Source organism: Serinus canaria, chromosome W (assembly GCF_022539315.1).
Source record: "Serinus canaria isolate serCan28SL12 chromosome W, serCan2020, whole genome shotgun sequence".
In the NCBI taxonomy this organism is placed as follows: domain Eukaryota; kingdom Metazoa; phylum Chordata; class Aves; order Passeriformes; family Fringillidae; genus Serinus; species Serinus canaria.
Window position 1 is genome coordinate 15,088,309 of NC_066342.1, and position 26,460 is coordinate 15,114,768.

Sequence of the window (26,460 nt, forward strand, 5' to 3'; positions counted from 1 at the left end):
AATTCTCTATAGACCCTCTCATAAGGAATTGTGCTGGATTGAGGGCATTTGATGTGATGAATTCTAAATCATCTGTGTTCGTTAGTATTATTTCATATTTTAATATTCTTGCATTGGTTAGCCACTGCTGAGCCCTCTGGCTCAGCACTGTTTTAAGATCGTGAGGAGTATGTACTTTAATTTTTCCTTGTAAGGTCAAATTTTGGGTCTCCTCTACCAGGATAGCAGTAGCTGCTACTGCTTGTATACAAACTGGCCAGCCTCTAGCCACTGGATCTAACAATTTGGAGATGTAAGCCATGGGTCTTCCTGCAGCCTCCCCACTGTTACGAGCCGTCCTATGGACAGGCTTCGTAGAGGTTCTTTTAGATTGATTTCAGGGTGCAAAAAACTGACACAGGACAAGAGGGTTTGCAAATTAATCAACACAATGGACTTTATTGAAACAACCACAGTAAAAATGCATTGGGGAAAAATTAGGGGGAAAGAGGGAAAAATAAGGAAAAAAAAAAAAGGAAGGGAAAGAAAAGGGGGGTTATAGCTACCAAAACGTGAGAATGGCGGAGTTCCTTCGGTGTCCAGCCGAAGAGGTTCACCAGTTCACGTCCCGGGGAGATCTCAGAGATGCAGTCCATCTGGACTCCAATTATACACTTTTCGATGAGGGGGAAGGGGATTATTTCAAAACCAAATCTATTGTATAGAAAGAATGGTATTTGGAAAGGGGATACACACAGTCCACTTTGCAACGAACAAAGGCCATTGTTTTCGTGGTCCAGTGCCCTCACCTGCAGTCATCCATCTTGCTTTGGTCAGCTCACCTCCCCCCATGCACCTCCCCTGGGCTGGGGGCTCCAGTCCTTGGAAAGTGTGAGGGAGGCTTTTTCTCACATGGGGATTTCTTGGGGTCTTCTCTGGTGGAGAGGCTTCTGTCATCTCAGCTTGTCTGTCACGGTGGTTGTAGATGAACGAGAGGGGTCTTCTGTGGGAGACCACCCAAAAACTCAGGGAGGAAAAGTCCAGTCCGGCCAAGAGGTGGGACAGTTTCCAAGATTATTGTTGTGAAAAGGACACAGTGCCTCCTTCATCTCAATGTGCTCGGTGTAGCGTGCAGGAAACTGCACCTGTGGAAACAGTGGCTTAGGAATGCTTTCAGGTCATGAGACCCCCTGGCTTGGCGTGTAACTTTCCACTGTGGCTAGGAAAGGGACAAAGGGGTCTTCTGAGCGGTCTCTCAATGACAGTTGTGAGGCAGATGAGGGATATTTCGGACAAACTCTCACACCCACTCTTGAGTTAGTACACCATAGGCTATACCCTCTTCAGCACTCACAAAAAGATCAAAACCCTTCCTGAAATCTGGTAAGCCTAGGACCGAGGCAGAAGACAACTTGTCTTTTAAGCTTTCCAGTTGTTGATCATCTTCTGCTGTCCAAATTATGGGATCTGGAGCTACTAACTTATTGTATAAAAATTTTACACTTTGCGTGTATTGATCTAACCATAACTTGCAATATCCAAACAGGCCCAGGAGTTTTCTCACATCTCTTTTTGTTTTTGGAGCTGGGAGAGATAAAATACCTGAAATTCTGTCAGGGCTTAACCTCTTATATCTCTCTCCTATTATGTGCCCAAGGTATGTTACTTCTGATTGTACGAACTGTAGCTTCTCTTGGGAAACCTTTATTCCTTTCTCCCCCAGAAAATTCAAAAGCTTAATGCCAGTTGTTCTGACTTGATCTTTTCCCTTCCCTGATACCATCAGGTCATCAACATACTGCAGGATCTGTACTTCTTCAGGAACAAACTGTTCTAACAAACCCTCCAGGGCTTGTTCAAAGAGGTTGGGGGATTCAGTGAACCCTTGTGGTAATCGGGTCCATTTTAGCTGTTGTCTCCTTTTTGTACTTGGGTCCTCCCATTCAAAGGCAAACCAATCCCTACATTCCGTTGCCAGAGGATATGCCCAGAAAGCGTCCTTCAAATCTATAACAGTGAACCAAGCATATTCTCTTGGAATTCAGCTTAGAAGACTATACAGGTTGGGCACAACCGGATGTCTAGCAATGGTCCTTTTGTTGACTTCCCTCAGATCTTGTACCAGCCTATATTTCCCTTCAGCTTTCTTAACTGCCAGTATAGGGGTATTGTGTGGTGACATACAGAGTTCCAAAATTCCCTCTTGCAACAGTTGTTCAATAACTATGGCAAGCCCCTTCTTTCCTTCTAGGGAAATTGGATACTGTTTAACCCATATGGGTGAAGTACCATCTTGCATTTTTATTGTTACCGGCTGAATGTCCAATAAGCCCCGCTTTCCCCCTTCAGCCCATACCTCGGGGTTTATCTCTGCGACATCCCCTTGGGATAACTTCATTATTTGTACCACCATCCTCCCTTCTCTTGGGACAATCCCAACCCCCAAATGAACCTGTAGATTTCTTCCTAACAAACGTTTTTCTAGTTTAGGCAGGTAAATAAAATTAGCTTTACACTGTCTTGAGTTTCTGATTATTTTTACATCTTCAATCACTGAGGCTCTAAATGGCTTCCCTTCAGCCCCTAATACCTCACAAAATTTTCTACCAATTACCATACCTTCTGGTACTTTGTTGAGACAGGACTTATCTGCTCCCGTATCAAGCAAAAATTCAAATTCTTCATTTAGGGGTCCCACCTCAAAGTTTACCAAGGACTCCTCTAGATGTTGCATCAGGTCCCTTAAAATATAGAGCCCTTGACACCCCTAATCGTCACCTCTAAGAATCTTGTCTAAGGCTTCCTGTTCCCTGGCTATTGCCTCATCAATACTGAGCTTTTTGCAAACCCTCCTAACGTGTCCGGTCTCTCCACAATAATAGCAGCACCTTTCGCTCAAAGGGACTTGAGGTGTCTCCATTCCTCTTGTACCTGACGGTACTGGCCTGTCCTTGCCTCCTCCTGGTGGTGGCCCAGCCCACTCTTTTGTTACCTCAGATCGTGGGATAGAGTTGCTTGCCCCCAAACTTTCTCTAGCTATAGCAACCATGATCCTAGCCTTGGTCTTTGCTCTTTCTTCTTCCCTCCTTAAATACACCTTCAATGCTTCTCTCAATAACTCATTAATGTCTTTCTCTCGCCAATCTTCAATCTTTTCCAGTTTTCTCTCTATATCAGGCCAAGATTTGGTAAGAAATCGGACCTTTAGAAGCACTTGACCTTCTGTGGAGTCTGGGTCTATTTTGGAATGCCATTAGAAGTTCCGCTTTAGGCAATTAAGCCAAGTAGCAGGAGTTTCATCCTTCTCTTGTGCACCCTCGAATGCCAATTTGGTATTACTTCCTTTGGGAACTGACTCTTTGATCCCCCAAATTATCAAAGACCTATATTCCATCATGGCCTTCCTCCCTTCCTTCTGATTAGGGTTCCAATTGGGATCCGTTAGTGGCAATTTCTGTTCACCTGATGGCACTTGGGGTCCCGGACGGTTATCTTTTTCCCAAATTCTTATGCCAGCAGCTCTAATCATCTGGACCTCTTCTGGGAAAAAGAATATATTCAGAATGGAATTCATCTGCCCCAAGTGTAGATATTTGGACCTAAGAATTGATCCACTTGGTTGGCCATGACTACTGGGTCCTCAACTAAATTCCCTAACTCCTTCTTGAATCCTCTCACCTCAGAAGCGGTTAGAGGAGCGTTCACAAAGCCAACACCTCCTGGCACTCCTCCCATAGGAACTTCTCTGAGGAGAAAAAGTCTCTCTACCTTGGAGGTCCTAGATCGGGTATTGCAGTATGGCCCATCTTCAGACACAAAATTACTCATTTGAGGGAGATTAGCATTATCCTGGACTTTCTGTAGGTCACCAGCTGTATCTGGTGATAAGAGTTTATCAGGTAAGGAGGCATTTGTGTCCCAATTAGGAGGAGGTAAAGGGACAGCAATAGGAGGGGGAGAAAAGCCTGAGTGCATGTTAAGTGGAGCTAGAGAAGGGGTGGAGAGTGCAACAGGTGGAGTAGGCACTCGTGGCGGTGCAGAAGCAACTGGAGAAGCCAAAGGGGGTGGTGAGGGAGTGGCCACCAGGGGAGATACCAGGTCTACCATAGAGGAAGTCAAAGAGGTAGAAGAAGGAATTAGAGGAGGCAGTAATGGGGTGGCAGCCGGGGGAAAAGACGGATCTGCCATTTGAGATTTCTGAGGAAGAGGATGATAACGTGGAGGGGCATCAGGAGGCAAATAGTCCAGGGGGTCCAAGCTGCCGCCCCCCATCTCATTCACACTCCACTTGTTCGCCCCCCACTCCTGCCGCCGAGTACTCTCACCAGTCCGGCGCTCCTCCGCGTCACTGGTTCCAAGGCAATCTTCTCTGGTCCCAATAGCCAGCTGTCCTCGAGGTCCAGGGTGAGTGGCCATCCCAGTCCCGGTGTCCTCTTCAGGCATGGCTATCCTGGACAAGCGCCCAGCTGAAATAAATAGAGCAGGAGATCTTACTCTTTTTTAATCCCTTTATTAAATTCAGCTCGGGTAGGGAGAACCAACGGGTCGCTCTCATACCGCCGCTGCTCCCAGGAGTGGCACAGAGGAGGAGGAAGAGTGCAGCTGTGTCTGCTGGTATGCAGGCAGAGCTGTGGCTTCCGTCCTCATGAGAGCACCAGGAGAGTCCCCATTTTTCAGTTTGCCATTCAGGGTCCTCTTTCTAGTCAACGTCTTTTTAGGTTAGGATGAAAGGTAAAAAGGGTCTTAGCAGATACTGGATTCTGTTACACACGTCTAGACATCACTTTGATCTCTTAATTCCGTGGTGGCTCATTGTTTTTAGGGGTTTTTCCTGCTAGGTTTGGTGAGGAGTTTCCTCATTTGCATTCCAACCCCGATGTCACCTCCTCCTCACAGTCCCAGGTGCCATTTTCCAGGAAGCAGCAGGGTGATACTCGACTAAGGGGATTTCTAACCATCAACAACAGGTAATTATAGAAAAACTATTAACAACAGGTGATTACAACATGAAATTATTAACAACAAATAGTTAGAACTCCAACTTGGCAGCAATTGGTTTAACTTGTGAACTCTGCAACCTTTTAAAAAAATGGACAACTTTTCTACTTATAACAGAAAGTACAGGAAGAAATCTTGGGTCACCCTGCCCTGCCTCCCGCAGCCTCTCTGTCTGTCTCCCCTTATCTCTGTCCTTCGGCTGAAGCAGTTTTTTGAACAAAGATTTTTTTGCAAGAACAAGCAGCCAGACTAAACAGCTATGTTCACAAGCTACAGACTTAATTCGAAGATGTACTTTTTACCTAAATCAGAATGGATTTCTACTCTGGATAATTTCCACTCTGTCTCAGTATTCAAGTCATTTTGGTTTGATAATTTGACCTTATTAATTTGACAGCTAAACCTACTTTTAAAGTGAGCTTGGGAAATCGTTATCCAGACATGATTATCCAATCTTCCATTGATTTGAGTTTGTCTTGGTTTAGGGCAAATTTGGGAGAAAACTTCTAAAGGGGGCCTCTCTAGAAAGCAAACTCACATGGGCCCTCCCCCCAACTGGTTCGGGAAAGATTTTCTGGAGAGAAGTGGAAAGAACTTGCTTATTTAACAGGCACAGCACCCTCCAGCACACAAAATGAACAATACTTGATGACAACAATCTTTCACTGCTCTGAAAAAGATGACTAATTGAGAAAGTGTCTCCTGGGGTGGTCGCTCTGTTATCAGTCCCTCTGGCGCTGGGGTAGCTGCTGCAGGCCACAGGGTGCAAACTCTCAGTGTTTCTCAGGTCCCAGTCCAGAGCAGGTGCGAATAGGTCCAAAAAAGGGAAAGGAGAAACAGTCCAGGAAAAATTTGGACTGTTTAGCTAAACTAACTAATGAGCAGAAGCAAAAAGCAAGAGGCAAAGCAGGTGCAAAGCAGAAGCAATGAGCAAGAGCAAAGCAAAAAGCCAGGCAAAAAGCAAAAGCAGAACTATGTACTGTCCTGTCTGTATGTCCCGCCAGCCATGGGGGAGCAGCTGATAGCAAAACTAAAACAAAACATTCACTCTTCAGAGCCAGTCTTGAAGGCACAGAACATAATATCTAGCATAAACAGAACACACAAATGGGGATACAAGCATCATAACGTTACCCTAGGACAGAGGTTTATCAGCTGTTGCAGTCTCTGGGGTGACAGTTCAGTGTTATAATGCTTAGCAATCACATAATTTCAAATGTGTTATTGATTAGGTGTATTGTCTGATTAATTCCTAATTGCTCAGTTTCTTCTTCACTACATGCATTGTTTTGCTCTAGTGTTTCCTCATGCTAATACCCAAAGGGTGTTAGTGGTGACAACTTATGTCATTATCTTACCTATCTCTATACAATTTTGCAAAGCAGGACTAATCAATATTTTGTTTCTTATATTAGAGCCCATTTTTCACTTCTAAGATTTTAAGAAAATCCTCCAGTCCCTGCAGGGGCATGGGTTTGTTTGTATTGTAACAGGTACAGAGTCTAGGTAAATTCCAATGAAGAGCATGAGGCCCTATCAAATGCAAGAAAATGCTGACCACTCCATAAGCAGAGAACACACAGACATGAATTACACAGAGATTCCAACTTGCACCGGACATCTTGTGCTTCACCCACAGAAAATTGTGGACTTTTGGTTTCTTTATAAGTGTCAGAATCAGTAGTGTTGTAGAATTTTTGTTAACTGATAGCTTAAGGGAAATATGGGGTTCAATTGAATGTTATACTTTTACTTTTTTGCTTTGTTTGCTTCTAGTAGTGCAACTTTACCAGTTAGCCAGACTAGAATAAATGTTTGGGTGACTTTAGCTAATGTTTCAGGTTTAGATACTTTGTGTTTATCTACTGCTACTCCAGAAAATCCATTCTCTACTTGCTTAGTCAGTGTACCGTAGAAATTTGGCCTATACCAGAAAAGATCACTAAGATACCTTGGAATGGGCATTGTTGAACTTTTCATAAGCCTTTTTCTTTGCCAACTTCCTTGGCTATCAAAGCAACTGGTAGAAGGCCTCATGGTTTTTACTGATGCTAGTCGAAAAACTTCTAAAGCAGACCTTACTTGGCAGGACAAAGGCAAATGACCCAGTGAAATCCTTGAGGGGCCAGGAGGTTCTTTACAGGTTTTTGAGTTACGTGCTATTATCAGAGTGTTTGAAAAATGGCCAAATCATAGCTCATTGGGGAGTGAAGCACAGCACAGGTATTCCAGGTAACTCCACAGGACAAGCTATGGTTGAAGGGACACATCAGGTACTGAAAGGACTGTTTGATAAACAAAAATGAGGGAGGATGGGCTGAGCTCACAGAATAGAGTGCTGAAAGCAGTTTATGTTATGAATCATCTATGGTTAGTAAGTAATCGTAGTGAACTAATCAATCAGCGCTACCTGAAAACATCTATTGCCCTCAGAACTGTGAATGCTTTTGCTATCCTTGTTGTGGGGTGCTCTGTTTCTTCTCAGCTTTGGATTGGGTTTGTCGGTGCTGTCTCTTTTTGCTCCCATCTTGCTTTTCAGGCTCCGGCTCATTTGGTGGGGGAGCTTGTGGTTCTGCCTCCTTGCTGAGGCTGGTCTTTGCGTGCTGGTCAGCTTTGAAGGCCAGAATGCTGAGTGCTTTTCTAGGTCAGACTGAGCTGAGCTTTTGTGAGAATCAAGAGCGCTTAGGGCAGGCTATTCAGTGGTATCATAACGAACTTCAGAAGCTCAAGCAAAAGGAGAGAGAGAATTAGATCAAGGCTTGTAGCAGGCACAGGGCCGGCTACAGCTCTGTGGAGGAATGTTTAGAGATAGGTATTTGCTGAGTCATAGGAATTGAACCAGAAGTCCTCACTCTGGTCCTCCAGGCCTGCTTATCTCTCTGTGACCCCATAGGCTAGTTTCCCTAACCCTTACAATTAGTCAGTTTCCAAGCCCCCCTAACCCTATAAAAGGGGCTGTCTTGGCTCATTTTGTTAGAAGAGCTGCATTCGGACCCTTCGCGAAACCCTCAGAATAAACCATTGTGGAACAGCCAATGCACCTTCTCCTCTCTCCTTTGTCTGCCTTCCTAGAAACCACGGCCAGCCAGAGCCTCTAGCAAGCTAAAGAGCTGAAACCATAAAAGAGCTGATATCACTAAGATAATCACTGAGCTTGCTAAGAGGCCACGGCTGTGTGGTAGTCTGGCCTAGGGCACTCAGCCCCCGAAGGGATGAGATATCTGGCCTTAAGACTACTTGCCTGGGGCACTTCAACCTTACGGGGAGCCAGCTGTCCGGCTAAGAAGCTAGCCCCTGTGGCTTCATTATTTTACAAAGGTTATTGAATGTGGGAAAGGAATATTTATTCCAGGGATGTGGGGAGTTAGACCTGAGCAGTGGGAACAAACAAAGCGAAGGTGGGAGAAGAACCAAAGGAGACGGAATAGGACAACAGTGTAAAAAGCAAGAGGCACAGTCAGTTTGGATTTTGTCCTTGATCTCATAGGGGAATGTTTTTATTTACCCACTATTGAGATGAAGAGTAATCTCAAATTAGATATGTGGGGTTTTGGAGGTTTCCCTCTGTTACTTGTGATATGTGGCAGCATCTGTAGTGCGGAAGAAATTAACCCACCAGGATTGCATTGACAGAATATGTGGCTTACATGGACCAATGCTACTGGGGTCAATTCTTTTTGTTTATCCTTAGTCATGCCAGGAGATCCTTTCTGCACATGTTCAATTGGTATCCCAATAAGTGACTTTACTGGTTTTGCAAAATGGTTAGGAGCTGGAGGAAAACCATAAGTGGAAGCAAGTAAACCAAGTGCAGAGGATCACTGGTGTAACATAACCAGAGGAGGTACAAAATTGGACATATGTGAAAGGCTGGGGATTAAGCCAAACAGCGAGGGCTTCCAAGCAGGTATAATAACACAATGACAGAATGAAAGCAGACTAGAGCCCCAAGAACTAGACTTGCTAGGATCAGTACCTGGACATTATTACTTGTTTTAATTACTTTTTAAACCCAAAATCAATTTATATGAGCAATGTTCTAGTCCCAAGACCCAAAAATAATGGTGTCGTTCCTAATCCCAATTCTCCATGGTATAAGAACGTGACCAAATATTGCCACAATTGGATTTATTCTGGAAGTGCCAGTGCAAATGCAGCTGTAAGAAAGCTTCCACAAGGTGTCTTTTTAATCTGTGGGGATAGGGCATGGCCTGCAATTCCAAGTAATTTGTTTGGTGGTCCTTGTTACTTAGGAAAACTAACCATGTTTGCTCCCAGCATGCGCGAAATACTGAATCAGACTATTTGGAGAGCGGGACATAGCAAGAGAACTAAAAGAGCAATCGCAAGCGTAAAACCTGTTTGTGTCAATCGCATAGAGTTTTGGAGCGCTATGGCATGAATAATAGCATCATGCCTTACACCGGGTGTTGCTACTGCTCAGGCTTTGGCTGCACTTAATAAGCTGGGATGCCGGATGGTATAACAACTAAAAGTAACTTTAGCTATTTTAAATCAGATGCTGACTGATGTAGATAGTATTAGACACGGCACACTGCAAAACAGAGCTGCTATAGATTTTTTGTTGTTAGCACATGGGCACGGGTGTGAGGAGTTTGAAGGAATGTGTTGTATGAACCTCTCTGACCATTCTGCATCCATTCACAGGAAACTTAAACAACTACAAGATAACATGAAGAAATTGACTGTGAATGACTGGGGTTTAGATGAATAGTTTGAGGGATGGGGAATAAGTGGATGGTTGAAAGATATCATAAAGGGAGCTTTGTTATTACTAGTAGTCATTATTATATTGCTTTGCATTATTCCATACATAATGAAATTGGTGACCTGCTTGGTAAAAATATGGTGAAAAGGGTCTGTCTGGTGCAAGAAGAAGGGGGAATTGTAGCAATATATCTGAACAACTTAGACTACAGTGTGCACCAGCCATTCCGCTTGTAACTATTCTTATCAGAATTTTCTCCAGGCTCTCTGGAATTCATCAAGGTTACTAAGACATAAACTGTGCTAAAATAAGAAAGAAGAAGTTAAGAAACCAAACTCCAAGACCACAAGAAGTAGATAACAGAGAGCTGTGAGCCACCTGGACTGTAACCAATCACATATTCTGAGAAGTGCATGCAAAACATGTGAACAAGCAAAGGCACCAATAAGAAATGTGTGATCAGCGTGTGCAGTCAAGTTAGAATGTATAAATAAGTGCATAATGTAAACAATAAAAGGCTTCTGCTTAATCATATTGGTTAGTTATCCAGGAGTCCTTAATTTCCCACAGTGGTGAGACCATACCTTCAGTACTGTGTTCAGTTTTGAGCTCTTCACTTTAAGAAGACATTGACATTGAGGTGGTGAAACATGTCCAAAAAAGAACATCAAAGCTGTTGAATGGTTGAGAGCAGAAGTCTTAAGAGGAGCGACTGAGGGAGCTGGAGTTCTTTAGCCTGAAGAAAAGGAGGCTCAGAGTTGACCTTATTGACCTCTACAACTACCTGAAAGGAGGGTCTAGCATGGTGGGGGATTGAGACAGAGTAGAAATTTTCCGGGGTAGAAATCCATTTTGATTTAGGTGAAATGTACATCTTTAAGTTAAGTCTTTAGTTTGAAAACATAGCTATTTAGTCTGACTGCCTGTTCTTGCAAAAAGCCTAGGCTCAGAGAAACTGCTTCAGTGAAGGACGGAGATAAGGGGGAGGAGACAGAGGGAGATAGAGAGAGACAGAGACTGCTAAGGCAGGGGCAGGTCAACCTGACCTAGGAATTCTTTCTGATAAAGAAGAACTAGCGCCAAATGTCACGTTAAGTTTGTAAAATGAATATGTATGAACCTATTGTGAAATTGTATGCATATGTATTTGAGAGGGAGATAAAAAGGGACCTGAAGATCCCAGAGGCATGTATGCCTTTTAAGGGGAGTAATCTCCGCATGTGTCCAGCATCCAGTGCTGCAATAAACATACCGACTTTACAACTTTCACAAAGTTGTGGAGTTTTTGATCTTCTCCACAAAACAGGGTTGGTCTCTTTTCCCAAGTAACAAGAGGTAGGATGAGATTAAATGGCCTCAAGTTGCACCAGGAAATGTTTTGATTGGATATTAGGAAAAATTTCTTCACTGAAATGGTTGTCAAACATTGGCACAGGCTGCCCAGGGAAGTGGTGGAGTCACCATCCCTGGAGGTATTTAAAAGAAGTGTAGACATGGCACTTAGGGACATAGCTTAGTGGTGGACTGGGAAGCATTAGGTTTCTGGTTGGACTCGGTGATCTTAACTCTTTTTCAACTTAAATGATTCTATAATTAATGTTAATACCTTTTATTGCTTCTAGCACTGATGCCGCACCCTGGTCACAGGAGGAGGGGGTGACGCTGGTCGCTGGCAAGCTCCGACCCCCTTTCCCCTCAGTGCATGTCAGGAGTGGCCACTCCCCGCCTCAGCCGCCGGCAGGCAGAGGGTAGCGGTTTGGCCACAAGCTGAGGTCCTGTACCGACAGAAGCGGCCGATAAGTATGGACCTACATTGACGGATTGAGGCAAAGGAAAGAAGGAAGGACCCCTTGCTTGCATCTCCGAACTGTCTTTATTCCTCCCCGTGAAGGGAGTGGCACAGGTGCCACAGCGTCACAACTCAAAGGGGAGGCAGAGGCAAAAGGGCGTGAAACAGAGAAAAACGGCAGCTTTTAAAGAGGGGCTGTCCCCCGGGAGGAGACAGCCTAACAACAAATCAAGGCCTAGATAGGAGGAGTATGGGGGGATATACATAAACATAAAACTAGTAGGGATAGAGAAGGGAAGAGTGCATACCAGTGAATGAAGAGAAATATCATAACTGACAACGAAGCTTCTAGATAAATGGGTGTAGCAAATAATGACAGACAAACTGCAGAGGCAGGGTTTGAAGGATGGACAGGGAAGGATCTGGAAATACCAGAACTGACATGGGGAAAGGTGAGAAAACAGGTGGTAAACAACTTTAGGGAGAGACTATTAGGAAAACTGAAGAGGGGTGAATAGGAACAAACCATTACAACATTTTTAACAATTTCTTAAACAAATAAACTTCAAAACCCCACTGCCACATACTACCTTCACTCATCTAATCATCTGGAAGATATCATCAGGCCACAGGGAAACATTGTATTCTTCCATTGGGTGTACATGGCCAAGGTTTGGTAGCAATGGGGCTACCGGGGTGACTTCTGTGAGAAGCTGCTAGAAGCTTCCTCCATGTCCAGCAGAGTAAATCCCTTGCAGCTCCAAAGACACATGTGCTGCTGGCCATGGCTGAGCCAATCAGAAATGGTGGTAATCCCTCTGTGATAACATATTTAAGAAGAAAGAAAAAAGTTATTATGCATTTGTAATTGCGGTCAGAGAAGAGTGGGGTGAGAACATGTGAGAGGAACAAGTCTGCAGACACCAAGGTCAGTGGAGAAGGAGGGAGAGGAAGGGCTCCAGGCAGCAGAGCTGAGATTCCTCTGCAACCCATGGTGAAGACCATGGTGAAGCGGTGTCTTAGGCTGGAAATGCAAGATGTGGCTGGGGGTGGGTATTCTATTGCCATCTGTTAGAGGTGGGTCAGTTATCTTCTGTTAATTGGGCCATCTGTTAAAAACAGGTGGGGCAGTTTTTCTTTATGTCTTCCACAACCAATCCTCCCTCCAGAAAATATCTTCTGTAAATGGGCCATTGAGTCTCACTGCATGACTGATAAAATTACATCATCCCATTGTGAGATGCTCTGCCCTGGGGCAAGAGCCAAACATTCCTACCTGGATATAATCTGATATTTACAGCACCACAGCCAGCCTTTTCCCACTGGATTCCCAGAGGAAAACTAAGCCCATCTACACCACCACTAGATCTTCAGAGGAAAACTACAGCCTTCTACAGGATCACTGCTTCAAAAGAACCACATCTGTCACTCCAGGAGGACTGCAGCCACCACTGAATCAGACTGCTACCAACACCCTGACCAACAGGGTGGCTGATGGTATTATGACTCTGTCAGTGTTGTTTTGGATTACTGCAATATTATATTTACTTATTTTTATTTATTTTTTCCTAATAAAGAACTGTTATTCCTATTCCCACATCTTTGCCTGAGAACCCCTAATTTCAAAATTATAATAATTCGGAGGGAGGGAGTTTGCATTTTCCATTTCAAGGGAGGCTCCTGCCTTCCTTAGTAGACACCTGTCTTTTCAAACCAAAACAAGCAGGTTGTCCCCCTGCAGCCCATAGAGGAGACCCATGGTGGAGCAGGCGAATGCCTGAGATGAGGCTGTGACCCTGTGAGAGGCTTGTGGAAAGAGGAGCCCACGCTGGAGCAGCTTGTCCTTGAAGGACTGTATTCTGTGGAAGAGTGACCCACGCTGCAGCTGTTTGGGGAGGACTGTTGCCTGTGGGGTGGATTCACATTGCTGCAGTTCACAGAGAACTGTTGCGTGTGAGACGGACTCACGTTGGAGAAGTTCATGGAGGACTGCACACTGGAGCAGGGGGAGGATTCTTCTCCCTGAGCAGCAGCAGAAACAACATATGATGAACTGACCATAAATGCCATTCCCTGTCTCCCTGCGCTGCTGGCGGGGAGGAGGTAGAAGTGGAGGGAACATGTTTTTAGGATTGTTTTAGTTCTCATTTTTCTGCTCTGATTTTGATTAATAATAAATTCAGTTTATTTCCCCAATTCAAGTATATTTTGCTTGTGATGGTGTTCGGTGAGTGATCCCTCCTAGTCCTTACATCAACTCATGAACCTTTCACTATATTTTCTCTCCCCTGTCCAGTTGAGAAGGGGAGTGATAGAGAGGCTTTGGTGGGTGTCTGGCATCCAGCCAGGGTCAAACCACTACACCACACTATTTCTGATACAAGCCAGGATGCCACTGGCTTTCTTGCTCACCCAGGAACACGCTGGCTCATGTTCAGCCACTGTCGACCAGCACCCCAGGTCCTTTTCTGTTGGGCAGCTTTCCAGCCACTCTGCCCCAAACCTGGAGCACTGCAGGAGTTTGTTGTGACTGATGTGCAGGACCCAGCACTTGGCTTTGTTGAACCTCACACCACTGACCTTGGCCCATCAATCCAGCCTTTCCAGATCCCTCTGCAGAGCCTTCCTACCCTCCAGCAGATCAACACTCCCACCCAACTTGGTGTCATCCATCAACTTACTGTGTGTACACTTGATCCCCTCATCCAGATCATCAATAAAGATATTAAACAGGACTTGCCCCAATACTGAGCCTTGGGGAACACTACTAGTGACCGTCTGCCAACTGGATGCAGCACCATTCACTGTTGGCGATGGAGAGAGACAGAGAAGACTGATTCAGTGATAAGAATCTGATTTTATTGTGGGATACAAGCGCTTATATACCATTTCAGGGAGACTAGTAATGTGCACTGCAATGATTAGGTTAAAATCACATACACAAACTTATGCATATAACAACATCTCTTGCTTTCAGAGCTTAATAGGATTTTCTTTTTCTGGTAAACCTGTCTGATTAAATCTTCTTGCTATATAGATCTAATTTTCAAAGTTCTGTTTGCTTTTGCCAAGGCATTTTGTCTATCAAACCTCTTATGCTAATAAGGTCCAAAGTACTCTCTGTCTCATGCACGCTAACAATTCACCACCACTTTCTGGGCTCAGTCACCCCGCCATTTTTTTACTCAGTGAAGAGATCACCTTTCCAAATGTCCTAGGGTGACTGTTATCCCCATTCGTGTGTGTAATTTATGCTGGATATTATGTTCTGTGCCTTTAAGACTGGCAGAGTGAAAGTTTTGTTTTGGGCCTCTTATCAGCCACTTGGCGAGACATACAGATAGCACCAGTACATACTGCTGCTTTTTTTGCCCTTTGCCCTGCTTTTTGCCTTTGCTCTTGATTCTGCTTCGCTTCTGCTTTGCTTGCTCTTGCTTTTTCCCCCTCTTCTCATTAGTTAATTTAGCTGAACAGTCCAAATTCCTTTCCGGACTGCTTACCCTTCCCTGTGTGGACCTGCCGAACCTGTTCCAGGACCACCGATTTGAAACCACCAAGCAGCTGCCCCAGCGCCGGAGGGACTGATAACAGCGACCACCCCCCAGGAGAGACTTTCTGAATTTGTCATCTTTTTCAGAGCAGTGAAAGAGGGGTGTCATCTGGTATTGTTCATTTTGTGTGTTGGGGGGTGCTGTGCTTGTCAAATAAACAGGTTCTTTCCACCTCTCGCCGAGGAATCCTTCCCAAACTGGTTGGGGGAGGGGCCCTGTGGGTTTGTTGTTTGGAAAGCCCTTTTTGGGGATTCTCTCCCAAATTTGCCCTAAACCAGGACAAATTTGCGCAGCGGGAGCCTGCTGGGCCCATAACCCAGAGGTCGATGGATCGAAACCATCCTCTGCTACCAAAATTGAGAGTTCTCTGGCTCTGAGAGGCCCCACTCAGAGGAAGTTTGCTGGTTGCAGCTGCTGCAGGCCAGGAGAGCTCAAAGGGTCTAATTTTGGACCACTGCTTATAGGGACACAAGAGAGTGGGCTTTAATCACAACAATGTTTCATCCTGGACACACTTCCGATTGGCAACTTTCTTTGAAAGTGCAAGAACAAGAATGTTATGGCTTTCAGGCAAAAAAAGTTTCCAAGACTGTTAAAAAAAAAAAAAACAAACAAAAAAACCAGGAGCTTGTTAGCCAGCATTAGTTCCTGGGAGCAGACATTATTTCTGATAAGCTCAAAAGGAACTCAGCCCAGGGGCTTTTCATCAAGGCCAAAGCCTAATGAGCATTTCTCAAATCTTAGTGCAGCCTGGTGGAGAAAGGATGCATCTCCACAAGGATCATTTTCTTCCTAGTAGTTGGTATAGTGCTTTATTTTGGATTTCGTATGAGAATAATATTGGTAACACTGATGTTGTAGTTGTTGCTAAGCTGTGTTTGCACTAAGTCAAAAACCTTTCAGCTTCTTGCACCACCCCACCAGTAAGTAGGCTGAGAGGCACAAAAAGCTGGAAAGAGACACAACCAGGACACCTGACCCAAACTGGCCAAAGGAATATTCCATACCATATGACATCTTAGTCTGCATATAAACTAGAGGTAAAGCTGGGCAGAGGCCACTGCTCAGGAACTGGCTGGGCATCACTCAGCAGGTGGCGAGCAATTGCATTGTGCATCACTTGTTTCATATATTCTCATTATTTTATAATTATTTTCTCTTCCATTTCTCACCTATTATTGCGTCCGATAATATTATTTTTATCTCAACCCATGAATTTTCCTTTTTTTCCTCCCCCCTCCCACTGGGGAGGAGAGAGTAAGTAGCTGTATGGTGTTTAGCTACTTGCCCAGTTAAACCATGAAAGGCATCCTCAGCTTCTTTGGGGAACCTGTTCCAGTGTCTCACCACCCTAAATAATTTCTTCCTTATATCTAATCTTTCACAGAAGTATAAGATTCTTGCTTTCAAATTTTAATGATCCCATGTCTAAAGTTGTATTTTTAAATGTCCTCATTCTACACAGCAAGAGACTCCACAAAAATAGGTATTGATATCACTCTTTTTATTTTTCAGCCAGAAATACATTTTCATAGAGCATTTCAATAAATAGTGATGTTTATTCCTTAAACAAACCTCTCTTTGGCATGTGACCATATTCCATTTTTTAAACTAAAGACTATACAGGAAAAGTTCATTAAAAAGATCATTGTTCAGTAAATTAAATTTACAGAGGTGCAGTTAACTCTTTAAAATACACATCAGTTGTACATATTCTAATAAGCCAGAAAACATTAACCAAAACAGCAAAACCATCTACTGGGCTCTTCTTCACTGCCTTCAGTTACAATTGTGCAGTATGTGGCAGAATGAAAACAACTCTTCCTTTTCCACAACACATGTACTGAGTAGTGCTTGCTACTCATCCTGAAGAATCAAAAAACACTAAACTGTACTATAAACAACTGATCAAATAAGATGTTTCCAAACATGATCTTAATTTTAATTTCTAAATATGTAAACTAAAATGAAGTTGCAAACTGCTTCAGTAATAGACTGCACCTAAAAATGTATAAAAACATTTAGATTTTATACATAAGTTACTAACATGTTTTAGATATATCTAAGAATACAGTTGTCAAAACTGCATTTGATGTCATATTTGGACAAAGAATTTTTTCATCAACAAATTAAGCCAGAATATCCAATCTACTAATATTCCAAATACTTATTCCAAACTAGTTTTATTTTAAAAAAGGGACAAAACAAATACTTCTGTACAGAAACAAAAATATGCAACAGGTTTGAAGTAGAAAATGAACAAATGTTTACTTTATGAGGGAATTTCCTTGTCACCACCAGTGCAAACCCAGTTACAAAATGTTTGAATAGGATGGTTTAAAATAACAGGCGATCCAATTTACCCAAGCTCACATTCTTTCCCATGATGTAAAAAAATCATACATACATTTTATTGTAGAATACATGAATACATTAAGAAACAAAGATAACCTGAGTACTTATCCAATAAAAATTTCTAACATCAAGCCAAAATTAGCAACAATCAAGCAGACCATCAATTTCTCAGTATTAAATTACCATAAATTCTAGATAACTACAAAAAAACCCAAACACCCCAAATCCAAACACCAAAAGCCTTTTGTTAAATGATGTTCAAAGAAATATCTACCAGCTACAAATTTGCATTAGAAGCTGCTTGCTGTGGAAATTTTTTTCCCTGCATTCATAACACAATACATTGTCAAAATTCTATTAAAATAAATTACTTTCTGATAACATTTTGCTTGTACCGCCGACAATGTGGACAGTCACGTACAATATGACAGCAGATTTTTGCAGCAGAAAAATAACCAGAAACTGGTTCTAAATTCTAGATTATACTTCATGGTTCATGTATTATTTCTTGAAAACATACGGTCCCCTCTAAGGGTAAGGTGTTGGAGCTGGTATTGTAGCATGTCTGTGTCAGCAAGTTCCTGAATGCTCATTTTGTCTAAATTGAGGTAGTCCAGGGATTTAGAATGAGCCTGTTTGCTCTTTAGAAGGCAAAGAGGCAGGGGACCACGAAGTGCCTTGTAAGGTTCATATGATAAAGCCTTAGTGCATTTCTCCGCTGAGCTTGGCATCCGTCTTCTCCTCCTTTCATTTACTGTTGGGATCTCATATGGCTGATAACACCTACTTCTAGTTTTGTACAAATGGGAAGAACATGCAAGTCCTAAATCAAGCTGTTTAGAGTGCAAGTTAAGCCCAGATTTCCCTTTATTATCTTCATTTCCTGTATACTTTTGAGCTAATTTTAGCAGCTCCTCTCCAGTTGTGAATCCAACCAGGTAGTTAGAATCCATACAAAGGATCTGATAGCCTGAAACTGTCTGTCGCATTGGTGAGCAGGGGGTGCTGGAGCATCGTGATTTCTCTGCTTCTGTTTTGCCTGCAGAACTGACCTCTGCTAGAGGTACAGGGAAGGTAGATATGGTAGTTCTGGACTTTCCATTTATGTCCATTTTAAGCAATGTACTATTCTCCTAAAAACAAAACAGAGATTGGTCACAGAGCCTTTAACAACTAAAGGAGCTGAGAGAGGACCTCAGAAATCAAACTTTTTATCACCCAGAAAACATAACCAGTACTTCTCTATTCAGTTCTTCTGGTTCACATGGTATTTTTAATGAATCCTTTACACTCTTTTCCTTACTGCCCCCATGCACATATTCCTCCAAAGTTCACATTTTCTTCTGGCTAGCTATTTCAATGAACAATGCCTGTGTCTTACAGGATCACACAAAGCCTAAAGTTTAGTCCAGTACAACTGCATAATGATCCTGTTGGGCTGAACTCAGATGCAGAGGCCTCTCAATCCAGCTCAAAGGATTGGTCTCTTCTTTGCACATGACAGGGTTCTCAGAGAGGGTCCCCTGATGGGTCTCCTAGGAGGGGTTTGTAGGGGGGAAATTATGCCTTAAGATTTAGCTTTCATATTTTTTAGATTCTGTACTGCCTTAGTGTGTGACTCTAAACTTCATATAAAGTGTTAGCAAGTTCTCTTCACGGGGTAGGTAGACAAAACAGTCCTTTTCAAGCTTGAGAACCAAGGACAGCCGTTACAGCCTCAGGCCCAAAAAGCATAAACAACAGTGAATTGAAGAGAGCAAACCAGGAGGATGGGACTTCATAACCTGAAGCTGTAATTGGACAATTAACCCCAATATGTAAATGGACCAAAACTTATAAAAGTGTGAAAACTCATGACCGGTCATCCATCTTGCAACCATCTTGGATCCATCTCAGGTATAGCTACGGCTGGGCTCTTGTATTGCCCAAGATGTATCCTTTGAAGGCCTTTGAATAAATACCTACTTTATTCCTTTAACTCTGTCTAGTCTGTTCCAGATCAGCCTTTCTAGGCATCATGAGCATATACAGACTTGTCCATGCTGCCTCCATCTTTTTGGCAACCCTCCACCCTCATGAAGTCCCTACCCCAGACATTTAGGACTTCTTCTGTAGCCTTTTAAAGTGGGGGACCCCAAACCTGCCTTTTACCTTTGTTTATTTACTTTCTATTTACATTCAAACTTGAATAACTCATGCCATTAGCTATTATTTAAGAATTTTTAGACATTTTATACCTATACTTTTACAGATATAATTTCTATATCTTTATAATTGTATATATACATATTTAGATATAAGCATATTAAGATAGTGCAACTACATATAAATATCTATTAAAATATATAGTAAATATATGAGAGTGCAAATATTCCATCTACTATATCTTTTTTATATGCTGCCAATCAGAGGAAGTTCTGAGAATATGTGGGTGTTGATGAATACTAGGAGCAAAGTTCCAAATAACAAGATAAAGAACAAAGTGGTTAAACAATGGAAGCAATAGCCAATAACTACAGTAATATAGTAAATTCTAGAAATCTAAGTCTTAGAAGGGGAAAAACAGAGATAACACCTTCTTTTACCCAGGATATTGCAAGCTGAGCCAAACCTCCTCCAGTTCTGGGATGAGAACTTGCCCTAGCCATGAACTTTGTTCATTAGAATATCATTATAATGGTAAAACCCACACCCCTAGCTTAGATGCCCTCTGCCCATGGAAAGACCACTACTCTCCAAGCATGCACCATGATTTCTTGGGAGTCTATACCTTTAAATCAAAATGAAGAAAGGGTGAGTCAATAGCAACTTAGCCAAGAAGTGACTTATGCAAGATATGCTGATAGCCTAAGATTGTAACCATATAAGTATGCCTGCTTTTTCTTTAAAAAAATAAATGCTAATAGCAATAAAGTCTTCACTGCTTTCCTATTGGACACGAAACAAGTCTGGTAGCAAATTATGTTGTCATGCCTAAAAATACAGACCTGCAAAGATTAAACAAAAGCTATATTTTACTTAGCCTTTTTCTAAGGACAGCTATTCAAAGACAGTCACTACTTTTAAATAGGACCTACTCTTGAAGTTAAGAAAAAAATATGTTTAATCAGTTTATTTTGGGGAGAGTTTTTTGAGTGAGTTTGTGTGTCCCCCAACTGAAGCACTTGTTCTTTGTCTTAATAGAACTGTGGTGGATTAACCTTGGCTGGACAACAGGTGCCCACAAAGCTGCTTTATAACATCCCCTCCTTAACTGGACAGAGGGAAAAAAATATGATGAAAAGCCTGTGGGTTGAGATAAGGGAGATGACACTGCAAGTACACAGGCAAAACAGACTTGACTTGGGGAAATTAAATTAATTTATTGCCAATCAAACATCCAAGTAAGATAATGACAAATAAAAACAAGTCTCAAAATACCTTCCCCCCACCCTCCTTTTCTTTCTGGGCTCAAATTTACTCCCAGCTTCTCTACCTCTTCCCATCAAGCAGTATAAGGAATCGGGGAATGGGATTTGCAGTCAGTTCATCACATGTTGTCTTTTGCTCCTTCCTCTGCACATTCTTCCCCTGCCCCAGCCTGGGTCCCATCCATAGGAGACAGTCCTCCATGAACTGCTCCAGCATGGGTCCTTTACACAGGGTCACAAGTCCTGCCAGGAACCTGCTACAGTGTAGGCACTTCAGAGTCTCCTTTGGCCACATCCACATCCTCCATGGTGGACCTCCATGGGCTGCATAGGGACAGCCTACCTCAACATGGTCTTCAACAAAGGCCACAGGGGAATCTGCTCCAGCACCTGGAGCATCCCCTCTTCCTTCTTCACTGACCTTGGCATCTGCAGAGTTGTTTCTCTCACATTTTCTCACTCCTGTCTTCTGGCTGCTGTTTCACAGCAGTTCCCCCCCCCCCCAAAATATGTTATCACAGAGGCACTACCAACATTGCTGATTGACTCAGTTTTGGCCAGCAGCGGGTTCACCTTAGAGATGACTGGCACCAGCTCTGTTGGACATCAGAGAAGCTTCTGGCCTCTTCTCACAGAAGCCACCCCTGTAGCCTCTCTACTACCAAAACTTTGCCATGCAAACCAAATACAGTGATATAACTTGCAGCAGGTACTGTTTCTTGGAGAGGTACATCTCATTTCACTTACATAATTTACACTTCAGAGGGTCGCTTCCTCAAGCTTATTAGAACTATGGTAGCAAAGTGATCTTTCAAGTTTTACTCTGCCTTTCTCAAATGTCCCTCCCCATACTAAAATTCTACCTAAAAATTAGTGTTCATTTACATGGAATGCCGGCATGGAACGAACAATAATAGAAGTCCAACAGCTCACTCAAATATAATATGATTTACACTTATTCTGGTTTCTCTTGGCCCTACTTATAAGTCATTTGGATTGGAAGGGACCTTCAAAGATCATCTAGTCCATCTCAACTGCCACAGGCAGAAACGTCTTTCACTAGATCAGGTTGCTCAAAGTCCCTATTCAACCTGACCTCCAACACTTCCAATTACTGGTCAAACAGCTCATCTGACTTTACTATAATATAGTGTATTTGCATCTGATTATGCAAGCCTGATGGCAAGACACGCAGGATATGGCTGTCCACTTTCTTCAATTTCAGTCACTGCAAGTACCCCCCCGCCTCCATCCTGTTAACAACTCTCTCAAAAACAACCAACCAAAAAAAAACAAAAACAAACCCAAAACACCAACGTACCACATAAAACAGAATATGTTTCTTAATATACTACCAGCAGTAACATTAAGATGGATGGTAGACAGAGATGCTTTCAATATGGGAAAACAACGGGAAAAGGAAGGGGGGGGGGAAATCAGTGCTGCACATCTCTACTTTTGCACCTCTATGGGAATGTTTCAAGGAATTCTATTGTATTCAGAGCTATGTCAGAAGGCAGCCAACTACTGATAGAAGCAAGTCCTTTTATCATCACAGACCTTCCCCACCATTCTAACTGAGATCTGCTTAACAGCAGTCTTCTGACAATAATTCATTTCTACATGCAGCTATGCAAGCATGTATGGATAGTGATGTACAGCACCACCCTAAACAGATACAATAACAAGCCACGTTCACAGAAAATATCTACTAATATACATTATTTGCTATTTTCTGTGCAATGGGTACACATACACTCTCACTTATATCAGATAAAAATTCTACATAAAATTGTATATAAATAATAACTAGATAAGAAAAAATAAGACCTAAGACTATTTTCTTACATAGCTGTAAAAACTAGAAACATCAGTACTTTAACTGTTCAGACCCCCTCTCCCCAATACCTTAATAGGCAAAAGAAGCCTGCCAATAAACCAAAACCACTTAGCAAGCTTCATATTCTGTAAAGTAACATTTTGATATACATTAGAGCATACAAACACAATCTCTATCATGGATGATATAACTAATATTTAAAGAGAGCTTTGACCCTCCATTTACCTTTTGCTAAAAACCAAACCAAACAAACAACAACAACAAAAAAAGACAAAAACCAAACTAACAACACTCCCTCCCCCCCAAAAAACCCAAACCACCAAAGACCACCACCTTTTATTACAGTGCAATATAAAATTACCCATAGAAAGCTGAAAGCTAGGCACTAGTATACTTTGTTACTTTTAGACTGAATAGGAAGGTTATAGTCAGGTTTAGCTCTTGTACAAGAATTAAGAATGGTATAATTGGTTCAGCTGTTGGTTGTAAGTTGCAACTTCAAAGAATTAAGCAGTTATGAACAGATAGAGGTGTTAATACATGTTAATTCTGGCTTTCCCACCAGTTCAGACTGGTAACGATACTTGGTGCAAAAAAATACACTTGCTCAATCTAACTACAAGCTTAAGGATTTACATTAAAATTCCCAAGATTTGTGCGCAAAGGTATCAGAAGTAATACCTTGTTTTCCTCCATAATTGGCCAGAATAGTTTAACTGCTCTGCTCTTCACAGCATAATTTTCACTTCCATTATATTGTAAAGCATTTATAGAAGAAAATTCGAGTCTGAGAGAGAAAACACAGGGCAAAACAGGCCTGCAGACCATACCACTGTGGCAGTAAAAGACTTGCACATACTCACTCCTGCTTTGCTGACGACACTACAATTGTTAGTACAGAGATAGGAACTCAGAGAAAAGGAAAATGAAAACATATATCAGGATCTCTGTGCTGCAGGGGAAAATTCTGTCTACATAAGAGCACCGGGTGGTGGCAAAGGCTCGAGAAGCACCATGCAGCTATGAGAGGATGGCTGCTCAGCCATATGAATGATGTGTTTGCTACCTACCCTACACCCTCTGCCCCACATAACCGTATTACATGCACCTCTTGTCTGCTGCTGCCTGGTCTCACGGCGCGACCACGGAACGATTGAGGTCTACTCGAGAAGCCACTTTAAAGACAGGGAGCAGCTGGCAGAAGGTGCCAGCCCTGCCGTGGAACTCAGATGCGTTAAGAGCGGGCAGCTGCGTTTCCGGCTCCCACAGAAGCGCCAAGCGCGATCATACCCCACCTCTACCGCCTCCGTACGCGGAATCGTAACACTGCGCTAACCGGATTGCTAGCTCCCCGCACTCAGCATTCTGACGCGATAAGAAAGCCGCAGTTAAGGCCAAGGCGGCACCCACACCCACTCACTAACTCCGAGCGGCACATTTAATCATACCACTCCAGCAGGGCCCATGGGGAACAGACCCTTCACACGACCTTCGCGAAAAATACAGGTCGCCCCTCTGCCACCACTCCACAACACCGCCCACCACCCTTCGTCCCCATGGCACAGCATCTCTCCCACCAGCCCTTCGCCGGCCTCTGTAGCGCCTTGGTCAGGCGAACGGAGCGCTAAAGTCAGCCCGGTTTTCCATGGCCCCTCCCCAGGCAGGGGAGAACCTCCCCGCACTCCAGCAGGCACAAGCAGGGCCCGCCACGGAGCCCGAACTTCCACGGCCCAGCGAACCGACACAACTCCCACCTCCTGCCTGCGGTCCAGTGCGACGGAACTCCAACACACAGCGAGGAAAGACAACAAGGCTCTGACTACGGTGCAGTCTATTATGCTCGCTGAAGCTAAGGATGAAAATAAACCTCCCTCCCCTACCCTTGCAGACCCTGGGGTAATGGATGTTTCCAGCCAATCACAACAGACCACGTGACCGAAAGAGGGGGCATGCATGGCATCCGGAGCAAATGGTACAACTGGCTGTCTGCAGGGGCAGTTATTTTACCAGAAGGTGGGGTCGGGGCGCTTGTCACTTCCTATCTTGGCTAAAACTTGTCCCTGTGCTACATGCATAGATTTATTATTTATACTTGGAAATTCCATTTTCTTTTGCTGTTACGAAAACATGCTGTCGAAGTTATGTACTTATAGAGCAAAGGTTTTTGGAAATATTTATTTCAAATATGCAATAAAAAATATTTAGTTGAAAGGGGAGAGTCAGGTTTAAACTGAGCTGTGTAAGAGTATCTACAAAGTTGTCACAGTACACTATCTAGAGCAGAGGTAGTTAGCCTGTGGACTTTAACCTCTATGCAGCTAACAGACTCTTCTAGTACAAGCTGGTGATCTTGCTGTATGCACTGTGTGAAAAACACCAATCACTTGTTTTTTTTAAATTTTAAAGATTTAATAGTAATAAAATAGTTATAAAAATAATAATACAATTAGATTAATAATAATTTAGACAATTTGAATTAAGACAATATGAGACAATAAAAAAAAAGAGTTACGGACGTCCGGGTACCTTTTTCTGGGCAGCACAAGCCCGAAAAAGGACCCCCGTTAACAAAGGATTAACCCTTAAAAACAACAGCCTGTTGCATATTCATACACTTCATACATGATGCATAAATTCCATTCAAACACAGGATTCGGTCTGGTCATGGTCACCTTCTTCCTCCTAATCCTAACAGCGCCTTTGAGGCGGGAAGAAGTTCATTTCTTTTGATAATGGGGCAATAAATTATTTTTCTCTGAAAGATTTAGGTGTCCTGTGGCTGCTATCTCGCTGCAAGTCCTTTCTTTAAAAAAAGTATCCTACATAGCATAGTTTCTATTTTAACAATTTTTATAACCTAAAACTATATTTAACACACTACTGAAGAGAATTAATACAGCGTTACTTTCTAACACAACACATATAATATTCATTTTAATATTTTCAAAAAGCCAATCATAAAATACGCATTTTTCACACACTGCCAACCCCAGATTACACAGTGGTAAGTTGTCTCCCAACGACTTGCACCCAGATTTACCCACTCCATTTTCTACATGTTTGTTTGTAACCATATGGAAATTTTGTAAGCTGAAGGGTCTTAAGAAAATGTTACTTCACTATGTTCTTGAAGGTCCCCTAGAATAGTCACAGGTACAGATGTATACCATGCTTGTAGAGAAGGAAAAGAGGGGAAAAAAAAGTCACAGCAAGACTAAACCTAGAGATAAAGCTCATGAGAGGTACCAAGACATTCCTTGCCAACTCCTGCTATTCCTTGAGACAGATGCCAGGCTATTCTAAGACCCATAAAAGCAAATAGAGAAAATTTTAAATTGTTGTATTGCATGAGGTAACATTCATATGGAGCAATATCTAAATTTAAGCCCTTTTTTTTTTTAAATTACGCATAAGAAAATAAAAGTATGCAGAAGGTATATGTTACAATTCTGTAGGCCACAAATATTGTTTTAACCCCAGTAGGCAGCTAAGCCCCACACAAGCTACGTGCTCACTCTCCCCACAGTAGGATGGGGGAGAGAACTGAAAAAGTAAGAAAGCACATGGATTGAGAGAAAGGCAGTTTAGTAGGTAAAGCAAAACCTTTATGCCCAAGCAAAGCAAATTGAGGAATTCATTCACTATTTTCCATTAGCAGTCAGATGGTTAGCCATATCCAGTAAAGCGGGGCTTCATCAAGTGTAACATTTACTTGAGAAGACATACCATAATTCCAAATGCCCCCCCCCTCCTTCTCCACCTAGCTTTTATAAAAGAAGTTGAATGGATAGGTGTGATGGGTTGACCTT

The 26,460-nt window shown here is 42.7% G+C and overlaps 1 protein-coding gene and 1 long non-coding RNA gene across 3 annotated transcripts; both read right to left on the bottom strand.

The window, feature by feature from the left end:
• Positions 1-441: 441 nt before the first annotated feature.
• LOC115485278 (uncharacterized) lies at positions 442-24,549 on the bottom strand. 2 transcript variants are annotated; one of them, XR_007780365.1, is made up of 4 exons: positions 24,406-24,549; positions 4,305-4,445; positions 789-1,124; positions 442-693 (listed from the first exon to the last, which is right to left on the bottom strand). It is a non-coding gene; the product is annotated as an uncharacterized LOC115485278 (long non-coding RNA). The 2 variants fall into 2 exon arrangements; XR_007780364.1 differs by having other exon boundaries at positions 442-1,124.
• On the bottom strand, positions 16,569-24,388 carry LOC103824800 (macrophage immunometabolism regulator-like). The gene is made up of 2 exons (XM_030238677.2): positions 23,722-24,388; positions 16,569-18,534 (listed from the first exon to the last, which is right to left on the bottom strand). The coding sequence occupies exons 1-2, from the start codon at positions 23,740-23,742 to the stop codon at positions 17,896-17,898; spliced, it is 660 nt and encodes a 219-aa protein (XP_030094537.1). The 5' UTR covers positions 23,743-24,388; the 3' UTR covers positions 16,569-17,895.
• Positions 24,550-26,460: the final 1,911 nt, after the last annotated feature.